This window comes from Lacerta agilis, chromosome 11 (assembly GCF_009819535.1).
Source record: "Lacerta agilis isolate rLacAgi1 chromosome 11, rLacAgi1.pri, whole genome shotgun sequence".
NCBI lineage: Eukaryota > Metazoa > Chordata > Lepidosauria > Squamata > Lacertidae > Lacerta > Lacerta agilis.
The window spans coordinates 58,467,356-58,490,347 of NC_046322.1; the positions used below are offsets into that span (position 1 = coordinate 58,467,356).

The 22,992-nt window shown below is 44.4% G+C and overlaps 1 protein-coding gene across 2 annotated transcripts in view; it reads right to left on the reverse strand.

The window, feature by feature from the left end:
- PCSK5 (proprotein convertase subtilisin/kexin type 5) overlaps window positions 1–22,223 on the reverse strand; it is a 213,173-nt gene extending 190,950 nt beyond the window's left edge. Inside the window, exon 1 of one of the 2 annotated variants that reach the window (XM_033164114.1) lies at window positions 21,952–22,223. In XM_033164114.1, coding sequence (XP_033020005.1) covers window positions 21,952–22,152 — 201 coding nt within the window. In that variant the 5' untranslated portion in view covers window positions 22,153–22,223. The remainder of the gene's footprint in view (window positions 1–21,951) is intronic. The other variant, XM_033164112.1, reaches the window with a different exon arrangement.
- Between the last annotated feature and the right edge of the window lie 769 nt (window positions 22,224–22,992).

The following is a 22,992-nucleotide window of genomic DNA, read 5'->3' on the forward strand; positions in this document are numbered from 1 at the left end:
GGTTAATGAAGAAATTACATATCTTTCTACTAACGAGTGTTGAACTAATTCGCTGATGAAAAATTCAACGAAACAGTAGTTGTTATCCGGAAACACTGTTTTCAGAGCTGGACATCAGAATTGGACATTTGCTGATTATACAAAGCTTCACAGCTTGTTCTCCACCAGGTAAATTCTGGCATTGTGATTCATTTAAGGACTTTCAGAGACTTCAGTTTGTTAGTTTTGAATCATTCCATAAAGTTTTTCATATTGTATTTGTTTCTGGTCATTGTGTTTCTTTTGATATTGCTGAGTTATGACAGCACAGCTGGTGCTATAAAGCTTGCAAAGAGATAGCAATGTGTGACTACCTGCTATCCAGTAGTGGTTCTCCTAACCAATCTTTGTACGTGATCCTATTAGGGGGGGAAAACTATTGAAAAGGAAGTGCTCTCTTATACCATCATAAATATCAAGTTATACAACTATCTAATCTTATAGCAATAAGCAATATAGGTTTTACTTTAATTGGTTACCTAACAAGACATTCTCTGTGGGCACCTAGGCACAATAACTCACAACAATCAAGGAAAGGATTTGTGCTTATAGACTCAGCACTGGCAAAAGCCCCATTCAGGAGCTCATGCTCCTCACACATAACCAAAAGCAAGGGTAGAAATTCAACGTCACGCTCTCCTGATCATTCAGTCATTGCAAGCATTTCTGGTTTCCTGGTGGAATTATCCCTCCTCTCATCCTCCCTCGCTTGACCCTCCAGAGAGGATCTGGGGGCAGCACTGGGGGAGGAGAGCGGGGAGCCCCCTGGTGCTAGCAGAAGCCCTTATGCAAGGTCCCACTAGCATGCTGGGTTAATTGAATCTGCAGTCATGAACCACCTGCTCCACAGGATCCTCTTTACTGCATTAAACAGCCCTCAGTGCAAAGGTCTGAAGCAAGGAGCTTCTTCTACTCTTGAAGGCTCCCCCAGCACTTGAGGGGTTTCAGTTGTGTGGGGAGCTTCCACATACTGTAGCTATTAAGCCAAAATATTCAATGTAATTTCATCTACTATGTGCCTCTCTTTAATTAACACAGATCAAAGAGGTTCTACTTTTTAATGAGGAACCTTTACTCCACCCTAATGACTGGAGTTATTGTAAAGCTATAATATTAGAGAAAGAAATTAATTTCTTTTTCAAATCCATTACTTGGTGCATACAAAACAAAATACATTTTTGTAAAGAGCAAAGGAACTGAAAGTTTTCTCCAGGCCATTCAATGTTTTAACTGCCTGCTGCTGATTTAAGAAAATGTTGTTCTGGTGCATATGGAGCAGCCAAAAATTGTCTTTTGCACTAGCAGCTCACCACTGGCTTATTAACAAAATTTCATTTTGCATTTTGCCAGTAGCAGTTCAGTATGGAATTACTTGGTAATCATTAGAGACCCACTGTGTTGGGAGGCCAGGAGAGCAAGGATGCCCCACTCATACCACCTTACTGGCTGCTGTTGGGTGTAATATTCTTAACAAAAAGAAAGATAATACTGAACTTAAATTTATGATTACGGCCTTAACTGCTACATATTCCTTGAGTAATTTGCTCAAAAAGCTAGATGGGTCATGTGTTCCCTGCATCTCTGATCTTTGTCTGAATATTTGCGTAGCTAATTAATGATTATGTTGATAGACCGTTGTAACTGTTTAAACTCAATTTGCAAAATACTACTTGGGTACTTGAAGCCTGCATCCAAATATTATAAGAATTTCACCATTCTTCAGTTTGGCTGCTCTTGGCCATGCACACCTCTCTTCTCTGTGCTTTCTCTCTTGTCTAGTTTTCCTTCTCTTCTCCAGCTCTTTGCCTTCTCATTACTATGGACGCCATGCTTTCCTAAAGATTATGTACACATTTCCATTTACTCTGCATCAAGTGCACTTCCACTGATGGTTTGGGAAGTGGTGTACACAACGTTAGCCACAATCCATATCTATTTTGTATTTCTCTTGTCATTTTTTAATATACAAAATACTGTGATTTGATGCATTTGATGCATTTTCCCCCAAGCCAACTTCGATCCGAACTGAGAAAAAGAGTAATTTAGCTGCATTTTAAGCTGGCCATGTACACAACCTCAGGCCCTGGTTCCAGTCCTCCTTGCTGATCTCTCTCTTTTGTGAACCTCTTACTTTTTTCACTTCTCTTCTTCCTGTGTATTGATTTTTTTAATACTCTCCATAAATTTAACAAAACTCTCAGGGCAGTGCACAACAGTCATAAAAATAAAATAAAATAAAAGCATATGGATTAACACACCAGAACAATAAACCTCAAGCAGAGGAATAAAAGGCAGCAGAACCCCCGCCCCCAGCTTTTCATATTAAAGCCACACTGAAAATACACCTGGGGGCATTCCATACAGAGAGCTGCAAAGGCCTTCCTTCCTCTTGTCACCACCACCCTCACCTCACTTCAGAAGACAGGGGAACTCAGAGAAGCGCCTCTGGCAGCAACCTCAAGTGGTCTTTTTGATATCTGAATCCCAAAACTTTAAAGGTAAGAACTTTGAATTGCGCTCAGGGAAGAACTGGCAACCAATTTAGTTGTGTAGAACTGGTGGGGTTGCTTTCCCTTTGGTCAGCTATAGTTAGGAACCTAGCAGCAGTGTTCTGAATGAACATAAAGAAGTCTTCAAAGGCAGTTCCACATACACTGTATTATCTCTTAGTCTGCCTTACCTATCTCTCACCTAAACTCTGAGCCGCAGCTCAGTCAGAGACAGTTAGAGATTCTTCTATCTACTCCATTCTGCTGTGACTTTATTGCAGATCAGCCAATGGTGTAGTGGTTAAGAGCGGTGGACTTGTAATCTGGTGAACCGGGTTCGATTCCCCGCTCCTCCACATGCAGATGCTGGGTGACCTTGGGCTAGTCACACTTCTTGGAAGTCTCTCAGCCCCGCTCACCTCACAGAGTGTTTGTTGTGGTGGAGGAAGGGAAAGGAGAATGTGAGCCGCTTTGAGACTCCTTCGGGTAGTGAAAAGCGGGATATCAAATCCAAACTCCTCCTCTTCTTCCTCCTCCTCCTCCTCCTCTGTCTAAGGTTTCACCAACACCACCTCCCTTAGTGAAGTACAGTATTGATTTTCAATATAGCAACACTGACATATTTATCTAGCTTACTGGCTTTTTATATTTTAAAAAATCTTAGTTACCCTGAAAAGCTCAATAACAGCAAAAACACACTGCATATACGACTAGGAAAATATATTCAGAAACTGACTAACCCTCAGAGTGACTGAAAGTGGTGCTTAGGGCCTACCTGTTTTCCTTGGGCAATCTATTAAGTCATTGTGGCTATGTACCTACAGTAACTAGCCCTCCCTTGTAAACTTCACTGGGGCATTTGTCCAACAAAATATGTCTTTGACTGAAATAGACCCAACTGTTTTAATGTCATCTCAAAAAACTTCCTCTGTGCTTCTGATCATCTGATTATTCCAATCCCCCCTCCTCTCTTTTGGTATTGCCCTTGTTTTGGATTGCTATATTTAGAATATATGTGAGGAAAAACAGAACATAATATTTACCAAGATAAAATATTGATACTTCTGTAATCTTAGTCCTTCTTAAACGCAAAGGAGATATGGTAAAAAATAGACCATTTGTTTACAATTCCACCAATGACGAGTTTGTGCTTTTCTACATTTGTGAGCTCACACAAATTCACTGCAACATTTACTTTACTCCTTTCTACCACAGATGCGTAAAATAAGATTATTTCAAACAACTGTGAAATAAATATTCACCTCTCATCTTAATGAACATATGGCAAATGCTAGGATTTCTTCATGTCCTGCAGTGGAGGTCTGTGTTTGAAACACTATCTCTTTGAATCAAAGCAATTGGTCTAAAACAAGGACATATTGCTTAGTAAGCTTCTAAATATGATTTTCAGTTGGCTACATCAGTATCTTTTGCCCCCTTCCATTTCCACTTTGAAGATACTGAATCTGCACATATAGTTAAACATCAAATGCAATGTCACTGAGAAATGACACTCCTTCAAAGAGCAGATTTAAAGTTGCCAGAGAGCGATATGGCATAACTGTCATGCCTAGAATTCATATGCTTCAATAATGATTCCAGCCTTCTCCCTGGTACATTTCGAAATGGCAAAAAGAGATCTGTTGATGTATACATTTAGTAACTACAAGACATGTCCACTGTTATTATTTTTCTCTTGTAAAGTGGACAATCTTTATGCAATAATGTTATTTCTCACTGCATTTATCAGTCTGAAAATATAGTGAGAATTATTTACAATTCCTGAATAGTCTTTATATTTCATCTATTGATAGGTGAATATAAAATATTTTATTTGCATTGTGAGTTAATAAAAAGTGAAGGGGGAATTATTCTGTAGATTTTCAGGAGTAACTCATACATAAACCTCTTCCTTCATTTAATGGAAAAATGATTTGTTCAACCCTCTGCAAAAGCCTTTGTGCACCTCAGAAGGTTCAAGCAGGGGCGTTCTTAGCCCCTTGGGTGCCGGGGGCGGGAAGCCAAGAGGCACCCCTGGGGGGCGGGGCATCACGGTGCGTGCGTCATGACGTCATGACGCACGTGACGCCCTGCCCCCGAGGGTGCCAGGCGGCGGATTCGGGAGACTCCCGAAGCTGCCGCCTGGCAGCGGCACCACTTCGTGCTGCGGCTGCTCGTGCCTGCGTGAGCAGCCGCTGCACGAAGGGGTCCTGGGCGGCGGATTCGGGAGTCTTTGTGGGTAGCAAAGACTCCCGAATCCGCCGCCCGGGCTCCCTTGGCGGAGCGCAAATCGGGGCAGGGAGAGGGACGGGCCAGCCAGGAGGGGTGTCCCTCCTCGCTGGCCCGCCCCTCTCCATGCCCCAGCTCCGCAAGCCAGCCAGCAGTGGAGCTCGCCAAAGAGGCAAGGGGTGGGCCAGCGAGGAGCGGGTGGCACCCCACCTCGCTGGCCCGCCCCTTGCCTCCACGCTGAGCTCCGCTGCTGGAAGGGGGGGCTATTTTCGGCGCTGCCAGGGCGGAGCCGCAGGTGCAGCCAGCGAGGGGGGTGACACCCCTCCTCACTGGCCGCCCCTGCGGCTCCACCTCGGCAGTGCCGAAAATAGCCTAAAAAGAATTTTTTTTAAAAAAAAAAAAAAAAGTAAAAAATAAAGCCCAGGAGGTGGAGCCGCCCGCCCCCCCCCGATGTGTCACCCCCAGCAGGGGCGCTGTCCGGGGCCCCCCGCCCCCTCCCTTGCTATGCCCCTGGGTTCAAGCTTTCGCTGAGCAACAGCTTAAAACAACTCAGGTGCTGGAAGTCAACCAATATTAACAGCACACTAAAAAAAAAATTCTGTTCTTTATAAATAAAAAGCCTCTCATCAGCTTTCAGTCTTGAGATTCCAAGAGCAATGGAGATCCAGCATGGTGTGGTGGAGAAATATTGGAATGGATGAAGAAATCCATTCTAAATCCCTGCTTGTATTGGATGACTTTGGGTCAATCACATTCTCTCAGCCTTAATTTACCACACAGGACAGTTATGTGGATAATACTCCTTTGTATGCCACTGTGCCCATGAAGGAGGAGTTGGATACACATAATAGTAGAGTAAGGATTATTAGACTAAGATCATGGCCACTGGTCCCATCACCTTCTGGCAAATAGAAGGGGAAGAAATGGAGGCAGTGAGAGATTTTACTTTCTTGGGCTCCATGATCACTGCAGACGGTGACAGCAGTCATGAAGTTAAAAGACGCCTGCTTCTTGGGAGAAAAGCAATGACAAACCTAGACAGCATCTTAAAAAGCAGAGACATAACCTTGCTGACAAAGGTCTGTATAGTTAGAGCTATGGTTTTCCCAGTAGTAATGTATGGAAGTGAGAGCTGGACCATAAAGAAGGCTGATTGCCGAAGAATTGATGCTTTTGAATTATGGTGCTGGAGGAGAATCTTGAGAGTCCCATGGACTGCAAGAAGATCAAACCTATCCATTCTGAAGGATATCAGCCCTGAGTGCTCACTGGAAGGACAGATCCCGAAGCTGAGGCTCCAATATTTTGGCCACCTCATGAGAAGAGAAGACTCCCTGGAAAAGACCCTGATGTTGGGAAAGATGGAGGGCAGAAGGAGAAGTGAACAACAGAGGACGAGATGGTTGGACAGTGTTCTCAAAGATACCAACGTGAGTCTGACCAAACTGCGGGAGGCAGTGGAAGACATCAGTGCCTGGCCTGCTCTGGTCCATGGGGTCACGAAGAGTCGGACATGATTAAATGACTAAACAACAAAAGGATTATAATTTTTTCAGAGGGGAAACTAAGGACTGAGCTAGATGGACTGACCATTCTGTATATATAAACATAGACCTGCACCATTTGGGTAGAAAAGGGGTTTCTATCAAATTTTAAAAGCCAAGGGTGAGGCGAATCAAATATTTCCTTATCTACAGCTTAGATCTCCCCAGTTCTCTCTCCTCCAGGTGCTTTTCTGCTAGTTTATTTTATTATTTACATACCAACCTTTCATTGCAAAAATAACAAGGTGGTTTACAAAATAAAGCAGATACAATAAAATATGCAAACTAGAATCCAGAATTCTGTAGAATCAGTACTAAGGATCAGTGCCTAGTTATGCCTATGTGAACAGGTAAGTATTTACTAGCTGGTAGAACACTAACAGCAGATCAGCCCATCATATCTGCAAGGGGCGTTTGTCTACAAGGTCTTCCTCTAGCTCACCATAAGATGACATGTTACAACTGGACTAGATCCCCCATTTTCTATGCAATTAAATGCATGGAAAAGCTGCCATCATACTGCATTTGGACATGATACTGGTTTGCCTTCCCAGAACTTCCTTTTAAAAGGTAAAGGTAAAGGACCCCTGACAGTTAAGTTCAGTCGCGGAGGACTCTGGGGTTGCGGCGCTCATCTTGCTTTACTGGCCGAGGGAGCCGGCGTACAGCTTCCGGGTCATGTGGCCAGCATGACTAAGCCGCTTCTGGTGAACCAGAGCAGTGCATGGAAACGCCGTTTACCTTCCCGCCGGAGCGGTGCCTATTTATCTATTTGCACTTTTTGGCTTTCCTTATCTTTGTTCACCTCCTTGAGCTACCAAATAATAATAAATACATTCCTTATTCAGAGTAAGCTATGTAAATTGCTCAGTCTTCTTCACACTGATTATTAGTTTATCAGTTAAGCAAATGCTGTATCTACTCTGATCTAATCTCATGTGAACCAGATGTAAAGTCAATGCACTTAAACTGATATGAGCAAAGGAATTAGCCTTAGAGAAAATAAATAATTTGAGATATTGATGAGTTTTGGAACAAGGTGTGTCTGTTTAGTGTAAACTACAGATTTGCATTTATGCCAAAAGAGCATACAGTGTTCAAAGCAATTGGTCCATAGCCAAAAACAGTTACCAGTATATTGTTTCCACAGTACACTTAATAACACAACTACCAATAAGCCTTTTAACATTGTACTTTGCCTTACAAATAAAAAACCAGAAATGACTGGTCAGGATAATTGCAATGTTTTCATTTTACTGACTGCAGCATCAAGGTTGATTAAGTAATTCCCTATCACCAACTCCAATACAATTTACTGAGAAATAATAACTCTCCAACCCATGAGTATTATTGGGGGTGAGTTTCATTCACTAAGTGATCTGTTGAGGTATTAAATATCCATCACACCATCTCATCCATTTATTTTATCAACATCAACTGTCACAGCAGTAAAACTTTAACAGCCCTGTTAGACTTTCTACTGAATCAAAGTCTGCCCCATGTGCCTATCGGTAAAAAAAAGTTTAACAAAGCATGGAAAATAGTAAGCACCATTCCAGAGTTTGATATTTCAGTAATAATATACGTGGCATTTATTTCAACAATCCAAGAACCCTTTATAAAGTCTATGCCACTGCAGGCAGAAGAAAAGGCGAAGCAATAAACCCTGCACAAATCCCGAGTGGAGTCCCTAAGACAGTTGGATGGCGCCTTGCACGACTCCTTCCAGCACCTCCTGAACCCAGCCTGGTGCCAAAGGCATGCACGCCAACATGTTCTGCCCCCAATCCTGCTGCCTTTCCTTCGCTGGCTCTCTCTCCGCCTCCCCCAAGGCTGCCAAGAGCCTTCAAGGCCTGCAAGGCCACTGCTACTTTTTCTGTCGCCTCCCACAAGACCTGGCAGGCCGCTGCTACTTCTGTTACTGCCTCCTGCCACTGCAGCGAGGCCTGGCAGGCCGTCACGGCATCCGCACCTCCAGAAGCTGCCAGTGTACTTCTGGAAGCACACTTCTGGTGCCAGCTTCCAGAATTACGTCAGCGTCAACAAGGCCGAGAGCGGAGTCCTGTCACCTGGGTAGCACAGGACCTCCATATACACTGGCCAGGCTTGCTCCTCAGAGAGGTCATTTCGGTGCTGCTAACACAGCATTTGACTTCACTCCCAGAGGTGCCCTCCATTGTCTCTTGAGACAGTCGGATGCCACCCACTGCAGGAATGAAATATACAGCCTTGTTTCTTCAACTGTCTATTGTGCAGAAATTGTTTAGGGGGGCCTATAGCATGGGTAGGCAAACTAAGGCCCGGGGGCCAGATCCGGACCAACTGCCTTCTCAATCCGGCCTGCGGACGGTTTGGGAATCAGCATGTTTTTACATGAGTAGAATGTGTCCTTTTATTTAAAATGCATCTCTGGGTTATTTGTGGGGCATAGTAATTCATTCATTCCCCCCCTCAAAATATAGTCCTCCCCCCACAAGGTCTGAGGGACAGTGGACCGGCCCCCTGCTAAAAAAGTTTGCTGACCCCTGGCCTATAGTCTCATCCATGAACTAATATCAGGTGAATTTTATTTAAATATTATTTACAACATAGGTGGAATCTACACACATATAAAAAAGACACTGAAAATGCTTTTTATTTTTTTAAAAAACAAAACCATTGAATTTGGCATAGCTCTCTTTCGCCACCTAGTGCCACATTTGCATATTGCACTTTACAACACATTTTAAACGTTTTATTTGCAGCTGTATAGCCGAGTCTACCGTCACTCAAAAATAGTTTGGCTTTAATCCTAAACATACTTACTAGGAAGTAAGTTCCATTAGTTCCATTGTTTTTCTCCAAAGCCTGCAGGGACGTGAAAGAAAAGACCTACATTCTGCCTCTCCCTCTTGTTCTGGGTCTTGCTGTGTTGGAGGGGGTAATGAAATAAGAGCACCCTTCCCCTTCTAGTTTCATGCAGCATGCTGTGGACTTGGGAAGGTGGAGGAGTGTGCAAGGTGCTGCGGGGAGAGGGAGGACTGGGGCAGCATGACTGGCACACAGCTAAACTATTTTAGGTTGATGTGGCTGACTAAAGGTGCATTGCATGGAGGCATTCAAATTCTGCAGCCAGTACTACTGTGAAGCAGATGAGAGTGTTGATGAGAGTATAGGCTCCCCAAGCACTTAAAGGTACTCTGTTCCCTATATCAAACTGTTAATAGAAACATACAAATTGGCCAGCCCCTATGAAAATACATGCCTAAAAATGGCCATTGTACTGTTCTACGTTTTAAACATTAGCCTTGGAGATAATCTGACTTTGGAGGAAGCAAATGTGCTGAATCCTGATCAACTCTGATTTGTTCAGGGTCACAATGGGCATCAGGGATGTGGTCCTTGACAAAGCTGTTCTCCCGTATGCAACTTATCAGGAATGTTTTAGTATAAAAGCACAACTGTGTTTCTGGCACAAAGCTGTGTTTACAGGAAATGGGGGAAGCCGCAGGACTTAAGATGATACATCATTATACTGTAATTTTCATGGCTGCATTCAAATCTCCTGCTTCCCCCTCCCCCCCACAAACTGTACCATGGTATTGTTGCTGTTGCAGCATGTATGTGAACTCTCTTCAGGGGATTGCATTTTTAGGATATACTTCTTCCCAGGGCTTTTTTTTCTAAAAATATATATATGTTTAGGGGTACTCTCATTTTGACTCAAGAAAATCACCATTTTATAGTTCAAATCCAAAAAAAAGCCAAAGAAGATAGCTAGTGAATAATGCATTAACAAACTACCGGTATGTTCAGATCACATCTTTAGGAATGCCAGTCTAGTGTCAAACCTAAACAAGTACATCCCTACCTCTGGTAGAGAGAGTATTTCATACAAGAGAAGCAGGAGGTAGAACTTCAGTCCCACACCAACCCCTGCAGTTAACTGTTGTCCTGGGTGAGAAGACATATGGGTTGTAAGCAAAGAAAGGGGATTGTTCCATGGTAGAAAGAACCTGCTGTATTTGTGGAAGTTTGCAGGTCAAAGCCTGGCATCTCCAGTGAGGGTGACCCTGCCTGAAACTTTGGAAAATCATCTGCCAGCCAATGCAGACAATGTTAAGTGAGATGGATCACAAAATTGTAGAGCTGGAAGGGACCACAAGGATGATCTAGTTCAACCTCCTGCAATGCAGTAATCTTTTTGCTCAACGCAGGACTTGGAACCAGGGTGGGTTTGATTTAAATCACTAGTCAGTAAGGCTCAGGGTGGATTTAAATAAAAAAAATCCGATTTAAATAAAAAAGATCTGATTTTTTGATTTAAATCAGATTTTTTTTATTTAAATCCACCCTGAGCCTTACTGACTAGTGAGTTAAATCGTGATTTAAATCAGTTTGATTTAAATCAAATCCACCCTGCTTGGAACTCATGACCCTGTGATTAAGAATCTACCTGCTGCACCAACTGAGCGCCAACATGACATGACAGCTTCTTTTCCTAACTATCCAGATATCATCATAAGGAAATGGTAGTAGGAGTTGGCCTCAGCTTTCCAACAGCATTTTTAACTTTAAAAGTTATTGCTGCAAGCTTTTCCATACTCCTGTTTTACCCTCCACGACATCTGCATAGTTAAATGCCTCAGCTTCTGGCCATGGCGGATCCTAGAGACAAAAATACTAATAATCCTAACTGGGAGACTTTGAAGGATACCTGAACTGAACAGAACACAATTGTGTTATTTACCTGTAGTTAAAGGGAAAGCATTTCCATCCCTTTCAACCAATGTTGTCAGAAGTAACATCTGACAGCTCTTCATGCATAATACAAGAGCACGCATCTAAATAAGCACATTTATATTTTGCAGAACATTGTAAATTTCCCACAATAATCTGCAACAGTGACACAATTGAACATTAATCTTGTCAAATCTGGGACAGCGGGGAATGGTACACGGGCATTAGGAAGGCAAGTAACATAAAATAATTGAATAACTAACTCCATGCCCAAGTATGAAGACTAAAGGTTTGCCCCCTTTATTTGAATTCTGTTGCATCTTTTTTTCTAGGAATACAGGTTGAGCATGAGGATGGGGAGAGCAGACCAGAAATTATGACAGAAAGGATGATTTTTGTGGGAGGGGTAACCCCCTTCCTATGTCCCTGCCCATTTGATTTTGTGTATCTGATGGTGTGTTTGGTATGGAGGGAGGAGTGTACGTAGAATAAATATTCTTATATTGTGAAATATATAAGAAAACCATTCTGCTGCAGTTGTTGGTTACAGTCCTGTGTGTTTGTGACAGTGGGTGATATTTACTAGTTATATGTTGCCTGCTTTTTGAACCCAAATCTGCAGCTTGAGACAGTGTCTTTCTAGCCCTTCCTGGAGATGAGTTAGCAAAGTCTGCTGACAAAGTTGTTCAGGGTAGTTTTTAATCAAAAAGAGACTGCAAAGCGCTCCAAAAAGATCTCTCCAAACTGGGTAAATGAGCATTAAAATGATAAATCTGATTCCGTTTTAACAAGTGTAAAGTGATACATGCTGGGATAAAATATCCTAACATTGCATATATGCTATTGAGGTTGGAGCTGGCAGTGGCTGATCAAGAACCAAGATCTTAGGGTCATAGCGGAAAGCTCAGTTAAGATGTTGATCCAGGTTGTGGCAGCAGTAAAATGGGTGAATTATAGTGTAGTGACCATTAGGAAAAGGATTGAAAACAGAAACCGGAAATACCATAATGGCCTTATACATGAGAATGGTCCAGCTGCACTCGGATTACCGTGTGCAATTCTGGTCACCATGTCTCTTAAAGGATATCATAATGCTGGAATTTCTTTTAGAAATGGTGGATCATCACCCTACTTTTGTAAAGGTTTGCATGAGAGCTCCTGAATCATTTTCAGGTAAGTGCTTTCCTTTATAGAAATAAAAACATTAGAACTTTGAAAATAATCATGTTATGTTGGCAGGATTGGACAGAATGAAACAATATCCCTCACAGGCAGATTCACATATCACAGAAGCTGTGATTTTGTGAATGGGGGGAGGTTCTCTGCTGTCTGTAGGACTAGGACCTGGGACACCAGGATTCAAATCCCCACTCAGCCATCAAGTTCACTGGGCGTTACTGTCCTATACATGCCTAAATTTAAGTCTCACTGTGGTTTCTGTTACAGGTAGGTAGCCGTGTTGGTCTGCCATAGTCAAAAAAAAAAAATTCCTTCCAGTAGTACCTTAGAGACCAACTAAGTTTGTTCTTGGTATGTGGAGGAGGAGGAGGAGGAGTTTGGATTTGATATCCCGCTTTTCACTACCCGAAGGAGTCTCAAAGCGGCTCACATTCTCCTTTCCCTTCCTCCCCCACAACAAACACTCTGTGAGGTGAGTGGGGCTGAGAGACTTCAGAGAAGTGTGACTAGCCCAAGGTCACCCAGCAGCTGCATGTGGAGGAGTGGAGACGCGAACCCGGTTCCCCAGATTACGAGTCTACCACTCTTAACCACTACACCACACTGGCTTATGTGTGCATGCACACTTCTTGTTATGGCTGGTCACAACTCTCCAAATAGAACAAATTGCAAGAACAAACAAACAAACAACCAAATAAATTTGATCTGCACCAAGTCTTGGCAAGCCATAAGTGGCGCTAAACACATTATACAAGATGCTTGGCCATTAACCCTAATGAGAGCATGCTCTCCATCTTATTGCTATACCTCCATCACTGCCCCCTCTTCAAAAAAAGTAGGTAGTTGTTTTTTGTTTACTCTCTTAATTATGCCTAGACATTCCAGTTCCAAGATAAAAACCAGCAAGAACTGTTAAGTCTCTTTCTGTATTGTTAAGTCTCTGTAACTGTTAAGTCTCTGTTAAGTCACTTATATAGTTAAGTCTCTTTCTGTATTAAGTCTCTGTAACTGTTAAGTCTCTGTTAAGTCACTTATATAGTTTATATTTGCATAACTTTCTGATTTGTAAAAATGATTGCTTCAATTTATTAGAATGCATTGTTTCACAAAAAGTTAACTTGAGTTTTCTAATATTATTAGCAGAAGTTTACTTCTGAGAGTTCCACTAAATTAATGCTTTGAATTACTGCTGCACTGATTGTAACTAGGGGATATTATTAATTAATTAATTAAATTTGTATACCGCCCTATACCCACAGGTGTCTGGGCGGTTCACAAGATTTTTTGATGTGAAATGAGGGGGCCACAGTATTCCTGAACATCCACAACTTGATTTTTTAATATTTATTTTTGTGACTGTTCACTGGTATTCACAATGTGTCTTCTTTGTTGCTCCTGCACAATTCCCTCTCACAAACTTCCTCTTCTTTTTCTGGGACTCCAGTCAAACTGGGGTCTCATGGTTAATGTGATATATAGTGATATATATTGTCAGTGCTTTTTTCTTTAAAAAATATTTAGGGGTACTCTCATTTTGACTCAAGAAAATCGCCATTTTATAGTTCAAATCGGGGGAAATAAATACAGTAAATGGACAAAAGTACAAAGATTCACAAAATGTTTAGGGGTATGCGTACCCCTGCGTACCCCCAGGAAAAAACCCCACTGTATGTAGTGCTATGTAGCTAAGTAGATTTGTCTATGTGATAATGTCATGAAGGCAATTCAGAGTGAAGGCAGAAAGTACTGCCTTCGCTCTGAAGAAGTGCCAGGAAGGAAGGCAGGAAGCAAACACTTTCATATCTGAAAATCTTTTGCAGTCCTGAAATTTGCTGGAGAGTGAGGCAGTTTTCAGGGAGAGGAAAAAAGTTTCTGCAGTGTGCCTGTTTCAGTTAAGCATAACCTTAAATGTTGCAGTGGTATTTTTCAACAGTTGACCATATTTTAACAGTATTTGACAGGTTAACTAACTAAATATTTTCGATTAGTGAAATGGTCAACTACTACTTCTCTCAAAATTAATTTAGTCTCAATATTAACAGTTTTCTCAAGAACTGGTTTGTAAGATCTGACTCTTGTCTTCTCTTTTAAAAAAACATTTCCTGTTACTCCTAAATTCTGAAGAATATCCTCATTCACTGAAGTCTAAATTTTTCTATTCCTTTGGGCCTTTTGGCCCAAAACTTCATTGTACAGTGGTACCCCGCTAGACGAATGCTTCGCTAGACGAAAAACTCGCTAGACGAAAGCATTCGTCTAGCGGGAGGCTGCCCCGCTAGACGAAAAAGTCTATGGGGCTGCCTCGCAAGACGAAAAAATTTCGTCTTTTTTTTTCGTTTTTGCGGAGCGCGGCTCCCATTGCCGCTCCGCAAGATGAAAACCCCGCTAGACGAAAATTTTCGCGGGACGAATTATTTTCGTCTAGCGGGGCACCACTGTATTAAAACCCACATTTTAAGCCTTCCATTGACTTTCAAGAGTTCAAGGTTAATGTTTGTCTTTGCTAATCCTCAAATGAGGCCCCAATTCTATGCACACTTATCTAGGAGTAAGCCCCATTGAATTACTGTTATTCTCTCTCTCTCTCTCTCTCTCTCTCTGTGTGTGTGTGTGTAGGAGTAGGAAAACTTTCAAGTTAAACAGTAACCTTAATTAGGCAGAGCTGCAAAAAAAAATTTACGGAGAGAAAGAAATTGTTCCAGACTTATTTTCCCCTCCCCTTCAAATATGATGGTTGTAAGACAGGGGTCATCAAACTTTTTAAACAGGGGGCCGGTTCCTGTCCCTCAGACACTGTTGTTGGTCGGACTATAGTTTGAAAAAAATATGAATGGTCAGCGCTCAAACATATATATACTGCAACATTATTAAAAATCCACAATGATAAATACCGTAGGCTTTAGGTTTAGATGCCAGACTGTCACCCTGGTTCTGCCATACTCCACCCTTTTAAAATTTACTAAGAATTTCACTTAAATAACTTCTCCCTAAATGAGCTTAGGGAAGAAGTGTGAAGTTAACGCATAGACTAGGAACCACGCAGCCCATTCCTTTTGGGTTGAATTTACTCCCAAAGTCAGCTAAGGACCCAATTCTAAAGCCCTGAGCATGCCCTCTTGCACTCCAGAGACAGGAGCTGTTTTCTCACGAGTAACCCTATTCAAAGGAGAAGGAGCAGCTCAAGAGGCTGGGGAACTGTGGATTGCAACTTGTAAACAAACTGTGAAACCCACCTAGGCTGGTCAGTTTCTTGAATGAGGAAATAAACAAAAAGACTTGGGTTTGACCTGTGGCACCCTTGCAGGCGTTTGCCACTGACTTCCAGCGGAACATGTGCGTCGCGTAAAATCCTTGCGCACCAAGAGGCAGCATGCAGCTGGCAAGAGGCGGCAAAGGGATGGAGGGGGAGAGAGAATGAGGGGGTTGGGGAATGAGCTTGAGGCAGAGCCTGAGGCTGAGGGAAACCCGGCGTGGCGTTTCAGCCTCAGACTTTATGGCGGGTTCTGAAATGGCCGGGTGGACCGGATTTAGGACCCTGGCGGGCTGGATCCAGCCTGCGACACATAGTTTGAGGACCCCTGTTGTAAGGTGTCTGCTTGAGGGGGGTGGGAATCAAAGAACTAGTCACAGAATGTGGTAAACTGAATGACTACTGTATATGAATAAAATTATACACAATTTATTTTATAAATTCACATAGAAAAGTGAATATGAACAAGAATAGTTTGTTACCTCTTAAGCATTCCTGACAGGGCTACTGCCTTTCTGACCTCTTACTTCATGTCCTAAAAGTAAACCAGCTAAAGTAAACTAGTTTGTTACCTGTTAAGAATTGCTGACAATATAATCACTGCCTTTCTGACCTCTTACTTATTGTCCTAAAAGTAAACCAATTAAACTATCTCCCTGGGAGTATTTGCTATTTTCTGGAATACAAAGGACAGCAAAAAAAAACCCAGAGACCTTGGATTCTTAGGTAATGGCAGATATATTTAACCCTGCATCCAATGAACAATATATAGATGTCTTAGAGCAGTATTTAGTCAACTTTCACCTCTGTCAAGTTAATGATATTAATACCATTTTAATACCAATTTTGCTTATTATACTAGTATATGACCATTCTGTCTAATGAAGTGTTCCAAATTAAATTGCTTGCATAATTGAATGGCAGCTTGTCATATAAAATACTTTGACATGTGAGATAATCCAGTGCAGCAATATTAATCAAAATCTGAGATGTAGGAGGGGGTTTTTTTTGGTTGTTGTTTTTTAAGTGATCTGCCGTGGAACAACCCCACAGAAGAAAATAACAGGGGTTACCCAGACCTCGTTGCTGGTTGTGAAGGGGCCCCCAGATCTGTTCAAGCTTCAGGGTCCCAAAAACATAGGTCCGCCACTGCCTGAGCATCTCTCCCAGCACCTTCATATAGATATTAAAAAGCATGTGGGAGAGGGCAGAGTCCTGAGGCTCCCTACAAGTGATTGCCCAGGGGTCTGAACACTCATCCCCCAACACCACTTTCTGGACACTGCCCAGGAGGAAGGAGCTGTATAGCAGTGCCCCCAGCTCCAAACTTCTGTAGACGGTCCAGAAGGATGCCATAGTCAATGGTATCAAAAGCCGCTGAGAGATCCAGCAGAACCAGGAAACAGTTTTCACCTCTGTCCCTAGCCCACCAGAGATCATCAACCAGCGTGACCAAGGCGGTTTCAGTCCTATGATGGGGCCTTAATCCCGATTGGAAGGGGTCCAAATGGTCCACATTCTCCAGGTATGCCTGGAGTTGTTCAGCGACTACCCACTCAATCACTTACATTTCCCGGATAATAAAGTTACTTTTGAAAGAAGATTTAATTGTGAATTCTACGTCTTTCTTATAGAAAGGTGATAATTAAATTTTGCTAATACCTAGAGATTAATCTTTATAGTAAGTACTAAAAGGTCAGGATGTTTGTTTGTACCTGCAAGGGTCACATATACCTCTAGTTCATTGCTGGGTATATCTTATATTAAAGCAATGCTAGCTGGACCAATGCCATGATCTGTACTAATATACCATGTAAAAATCCACACTAGCACATCATTACAATACTGTAATGGTTGGGAATATGTTTTGCATCCAGGAGAGCCAAGGTTCATCTCCACTTGAAAAATTCACAAGTAACATCGCTAGGAAAGAAACACTCTCTGCCAGAGACCTCAGAGAGTTTCAACCAATCAGAGGAGGCAATGGGGAAATGGTTTGACTAAGCATAACATAGCTTGAGAGACTGCCTTCTCCCTATCGATTGCCCAGGAATGGAAGATTTGAGACCTGGCAATAATTGACCACATTGGCTGGTGGTTTTTTTTTTTTAAGTGGTTTAATAACTGCCTCTTTAAGGGGCTCAGGGAAGACTCCCTCACAGAGGGAAACATTCACCACCCCACAGAGCCCATTGCCCAGCCTGCCTGGCATGCTTTTATGAGTCATGATTGGTAAGGATCAAGGAGACAGGTGGTTGGTTTCACTTGTCCAAGCAGCCTGTCCACAACCTCATAAATAACAGGTTGAAATTGATCTCACACAACCTGACTAGACAGAGCTCTGGCACTCTCCCATAGTAGAGACTATCTCTTTCCGAATCTGAGCAATCTGTTCTCCTTTCAGACTTGTCCAATATTTATCCTCCCCAGGTTGAAGCTTAACTAGTATGTGCATTATTACATACATATTATTAACTGGTGTGTGGCATTATTACATATAAACAATCTCATGACACCTGTTCACTGTATTGCTTGAGTAACCTAACAATAGTGCTATGTGTACATGCAATGTATAATTCACGCCTATATAAGACTTATTGATCCATGGAACATGAGAAAATAATAATCTGGGATTATTATTATTATTATTTAAAATCTAATCAAAGGGGTATTCTGTTTAGATAACAGAATACCCCTTTGATTAGATTTTTTTCCATCATGGTGTATCATTTACACCTGTGGATGATAGATAGATGATAGATAGAATCTATCTATCCATCATCTATCATATTGCTATGATTCAACTATAGAAACAGAAGTAAGAATTGTTGTCGTTCAGTCATGTCTGACTCTTCGTGACCCCATGGACCAGAGCACACCAGGCACGCCTATCTTTCACTGCCTCCCGCAGTTTGGCCAATAACCAATACCAAAATACTGGAAGAGTTTAGAATTGTCGATGTTGACACAAAATGCTGCTTCTAGTCAAGATCAGCATAGCATGACACTTCAGTATTTGCATTATTGTGCTCATTTATCTAACAGTTTTTATTATCTGACTGAGCACCAACAGGCAGACTGTAGATCAGTCCCTTTTGACTGTATTTTAGTGTATACAACTTCAGTAGCTGACATCAACTTTTATTATGCAAAGATTTTTACACTGCCTGTGCAGTAACACTTTATTTTCAAAGAAGGTGAGAGAAAGCTCTTCAGATTAAGGGCCATAATAAACTACTTTTTGAAACTTTCACTGTAATCATACAGTATGTGTGAACTGATTTTATGACACAACAAAAATGAAAAAGTGTTACTGTCCTTTGATCTGAGCTAGTTGGAGAGGGTGATAGTATGATAGCTCAGGTGTATTTGATGGGTTCATACAGCATAAAATAAAGATCTGTACAGTATAGGTTGAAACTGGTGCCCTAGACTTCTGCATTTGTGTAATAAATATGTTAACCAGAAGGAAACACTATCCTGTACTGGGGTCATAAAGAATAAGTGCAAAACTATTGTGTGTTATTTTAACCATGCCATGGCTTATGCTCTGGGTAGCATGCTTCACACCTTAGCTGGCTAAGTGCCATGAAATGTGTGATGTGTTATCACAGAGACTTTGTCAGTAATGAGAATCTATTTTCCCCTCTTGTCTAGAATGACAGTTTAGCAGCAGGGTATTTTCTAAGTGTTACTGCATCCAGCAGGTGTTTCCTTACTGAGTGACTGCATTTGTCTGGGTCCAAGTATTTTCTCATTGCCTTTTTCTTTTTTGGCAGGGGGATGTAGCTAGTTCCAGGTGTTTGTTAACCAAACATCTGTGGATTCTGCAAATTCCAGGTGTTTCCTATACGAGTAAATCTAAATCAAGTCAGATAAGTGCAAGCCCACCTTAATCCATTTGAATTCAAACATTAGACATCTCCCAAACATCTGCATTAAAGAACCTGCCAACCACATATATGGAATGAAAAGTCAGTAGAAATACCACTGAAGCCTAAGTACTTTTCTAAAGCATTTTGAAAGTTACATACAGTGTTCCTCAAAACATTTCTTGAAGACCTGAACGTTTCTTCTACAAAGCTGAACACCTACACCTCCTTGCATAATGGTTTCAGCACTCTCTGGATTTTAGCAGGACAGCTGAATTTTCTGCCACTCTCCTAGATGCTCCTAACAGTCAATTAGTTGAGCCCTGTCATGTCAATTGGCATTCACTGTTCCCATTATTTCCAATGGTCATGGGGTTACCAACCTTTTTGGGCTCATGGACACATATGCAAACCAGACAAACTTGCTGCGAGCAGCAGAAACACAACCAAGCACACATCACAACATATTATATTGGATACAACAGAATTTTAATTTCAAGCCTAATTTCAAGTGGAGGGAGGGGATGCTGTGAAGACCAGGGAAAGCTTTTTGTAGGAACATGTGCAACCATGGCTGTCCAGTTGGCGACTCCTTCAGTGGGCCTTCAGGTAGCCTCCACTGTTTTCAGTGTGCATTCTTGTCATTCATTTTCCTATGTCCCCTCAACAAAGGTCAGTGGTCAGCACAAGGCATCATGCAGTAGCACAGCCTCTGTAACTTTCCCCATCATTCACCTTAAAAAATAAATCAACATGAGGTGAGTGGGATTTAGTATTTACCCACTGCCAGAAATTTGTTTACTGGTAATTAAGAGGGGGGGGGTTGAGGATCTAGCACAGGGGTCAGCAACCTTCGGCTCTCCAGATGTTTCGGACTACAATTCCCATCATCCCTGACCACTGGTCCTGTTAGCTAGGGATCATGGGAGTTGTAGGCCAAAACATCTGGAGAGCCGAAGGTTGCCTATGCCTGATCTAGCACAACTGAAGTTTCAGCATCAGATTCAGAAGCCTGTGTCCTAATTGCAGAAGAGTGGAGTTGATGGAGTAGGGTTAGCTTACTCCATATCTGTTCAAAGGTATTCCTAATTATACTTCCCAAATGCGGGGGGGGGGGATCCTTAGTAGTGAAAAGTTCCTGTCTCCCGCCGCCCCCGCCGCCTTCTCTGTTATGCTGGCTGAAGCACAGGCGAAATCTTGGCCCATCTATGAGGAGGGACATACACCATCTGCTTGTTAAAATGTTGGTTTCCATTCGCTGTGCTCAAAGTCCACTGCACAGAGAGTAAGGGAGAGCTCAGGACACGGGGAAGGGCCAGGCTCTGACTACTAGCTGCTGAGGGCGCGGGGGGGGGAGCTGGCCCCCCAGCAGCAGAATGAAAACCCGGAGAGAAGCAGAGCAAGCATCCGGGCAGATGCATCAAATTCCTGCTTTCTGACTCAGGCGCGGGAGCCCCACCAGCTCCAGCCCTTCGGGGCGCGGGGAGGATTCCAGGGGAACCGAGAAATCCACCTGGTCGGCAGCGCGGCGCGCGGCTCCTTCTCCCCTCGCGGCGCCCTTGGTTTTCGTCCCAGCTTTCGGCGCGATTGTCGCCTTTTTACGGCCGCCGAAGGGACACAAACAAAACCGGCGCCTCCTTCTCTCACTCATCCGCACTCCACTTCCCCCTCCTCTGAGATTTAAAGCCGGGAGCCATTCCTTCCGATCAACGCCCGGCCCTATTTGCATGTCTTTAGCAAGCAGCCTGGAGGCGAAGCTCCACGGGAAAGGTGTGAGAGAGAAACTGCGCGCGAGGGGCCGGGTTCAAACGGAGGCAGAGCCTGGCGAAGCTCCGAGCCACAAGCTGCGTGTTCCGTGCGGCGGATGAGTTCTGCAACGGCTTAAATAATAGCCGAAGACCAAGAGTGACCACGGGCTTGTCTTCCGGGCAGGGCGCGAACCTCGGCGGCAGCGCTCTCCTTAATTCACAGCGGAGAAGGGAGGGAGAGACTCGTTGCCAGAAGCAGCGCCCCCCCCCCCCCGCCGCCTCTTTTAACTCTTCAACACAGGAAGTTTGGGGACGGCTGTTCAGCTGCTTTACTCTTTCCCCGTTTTCAGAAGCTGCCGAGAAGTGCCCCATTGCAGCCCCGAGGCGACGGAAGATGCCCCCGTCGGAGGGAGCTTTCGCCCCGCCGCCCTCCCGAGCCTCCTCGCATTCCTCCCTCCCTCTCTCCCTCCGCAGCCGAACCGCTCCGCTTCCCCACCAGCCCGCGTCTCCCCTTTCCAAATCTGCCTGCCCTCAACTCCGCAGCCACCGAAGACGCCCGTCGCAACCCGAAACAGTTCCCTCAGAGACCGCGAGTTGCTCCTCGGGAACTCGGGCGCGCGCACGAGGAGGAGGAAGGAAGACCTGGCCAGACCTCTACCTGCCCTTTGCGCCGCCCGGTGGCGCGCGCTCGCCCGCTTCGAGAACCTTTTGTGGCCGCCCGCCCGCCCGCCGCAGGAGATGACCGCGGAGGGGGGCGTCCGCTTCCTGCGCTTCCCCCCGCCGGCAGATGTGCGCCTGCCTGGCCGCCTCCCCCTCCCCGCCCGGCGGGACGCGAAGCCGTGGGGCGAGCGCGGGGTGGGGAGCCTTTGGCCGGAGGGTTACCTGTCCTATATTGATGTAGCCGTACTTGCTAGCTATCCTGTTGGCTTCTTGGTTCCCGCCGGTTATCCGCACCGCCCAGTGGTTGGTGTACAAGCGAGTCCTGCAGGCGGGGAGCAAGAAGCCCAGCCAGAGGGTCAGCAGGCACAGAAGGTCCCCTCCGCTCCGGACTCCGCAGCAGCACCAGCCGCTCTTCCAGCCCATCTCGTCGGCGTCTTTCCGCAAAGCCACCACAACGCGGACGCGCGAAAAGACCTCCCCGATTTCGCGTTGTTGTTCCGAAAGAAACTTCTCTCCCCTCCTTGCTCGGCTCTCTTCGGGCTTCCCCGCTCACCTCCACGCACCTTCGCCCGCAGCGGAGACCGAAAGTGACCTCGGGAAGGAAGCCAGCGACCACTTGGAATCAGCGCATGGGAGCTCCGGAGGGGGCTTCTGTGGCCCAGGCGCCAGAGCCCAAAGCTCCTCCACGTTTCCCAATTCTCTTCGAGGCGTTGAAAGTTTGTTTGTTTCTCAAGAAAAGCCCGAGCCTCCCGTCACACTTTCTGCAGCTCCCGTCTCTCTCCTCGCGCCACGAGAGTCTCGAGGGAGAAGGGAGGGGGCTGCCTCTTTCTCGTGCTTCCTCGGGGGCTTTCCTCTCCAGCCCTCGGGGCCGTCTCGCTTTTCTTCCCCGTCTCCTCACTTGTGCAGAGTCGAAGCAGCAGCAGCAGCAGCAGCAGCAGCAGGCAGTGTGTGAGTCTTGGCAGCCGAGCGCCCCAGTTCAGTCAGGCTCGGTCGCCTCCCTCTTTCCCCCTCCTCCCCCTCCCCCTCCTCCTCCTCTCCTCGCCGCCCTCCCGGTTCTGGAAGGGGGAACGCGGAGAGTGAGTGGAAATGGCACAAGCAGCAGCCGCCTTCTCCGCATATAAGAGGTTCTCAATTCCCCTCCCGTCCGATGCCCGCCGTCTCTCCGTCTCCCTCTCTCTCGGAGCGCGCGCCTGGTCCTAGCGCTTCCCGATTCCGACTCGACTGGGAAGACTTGAGCCAATCGTGGAGAGAGGGGAGTCGCTT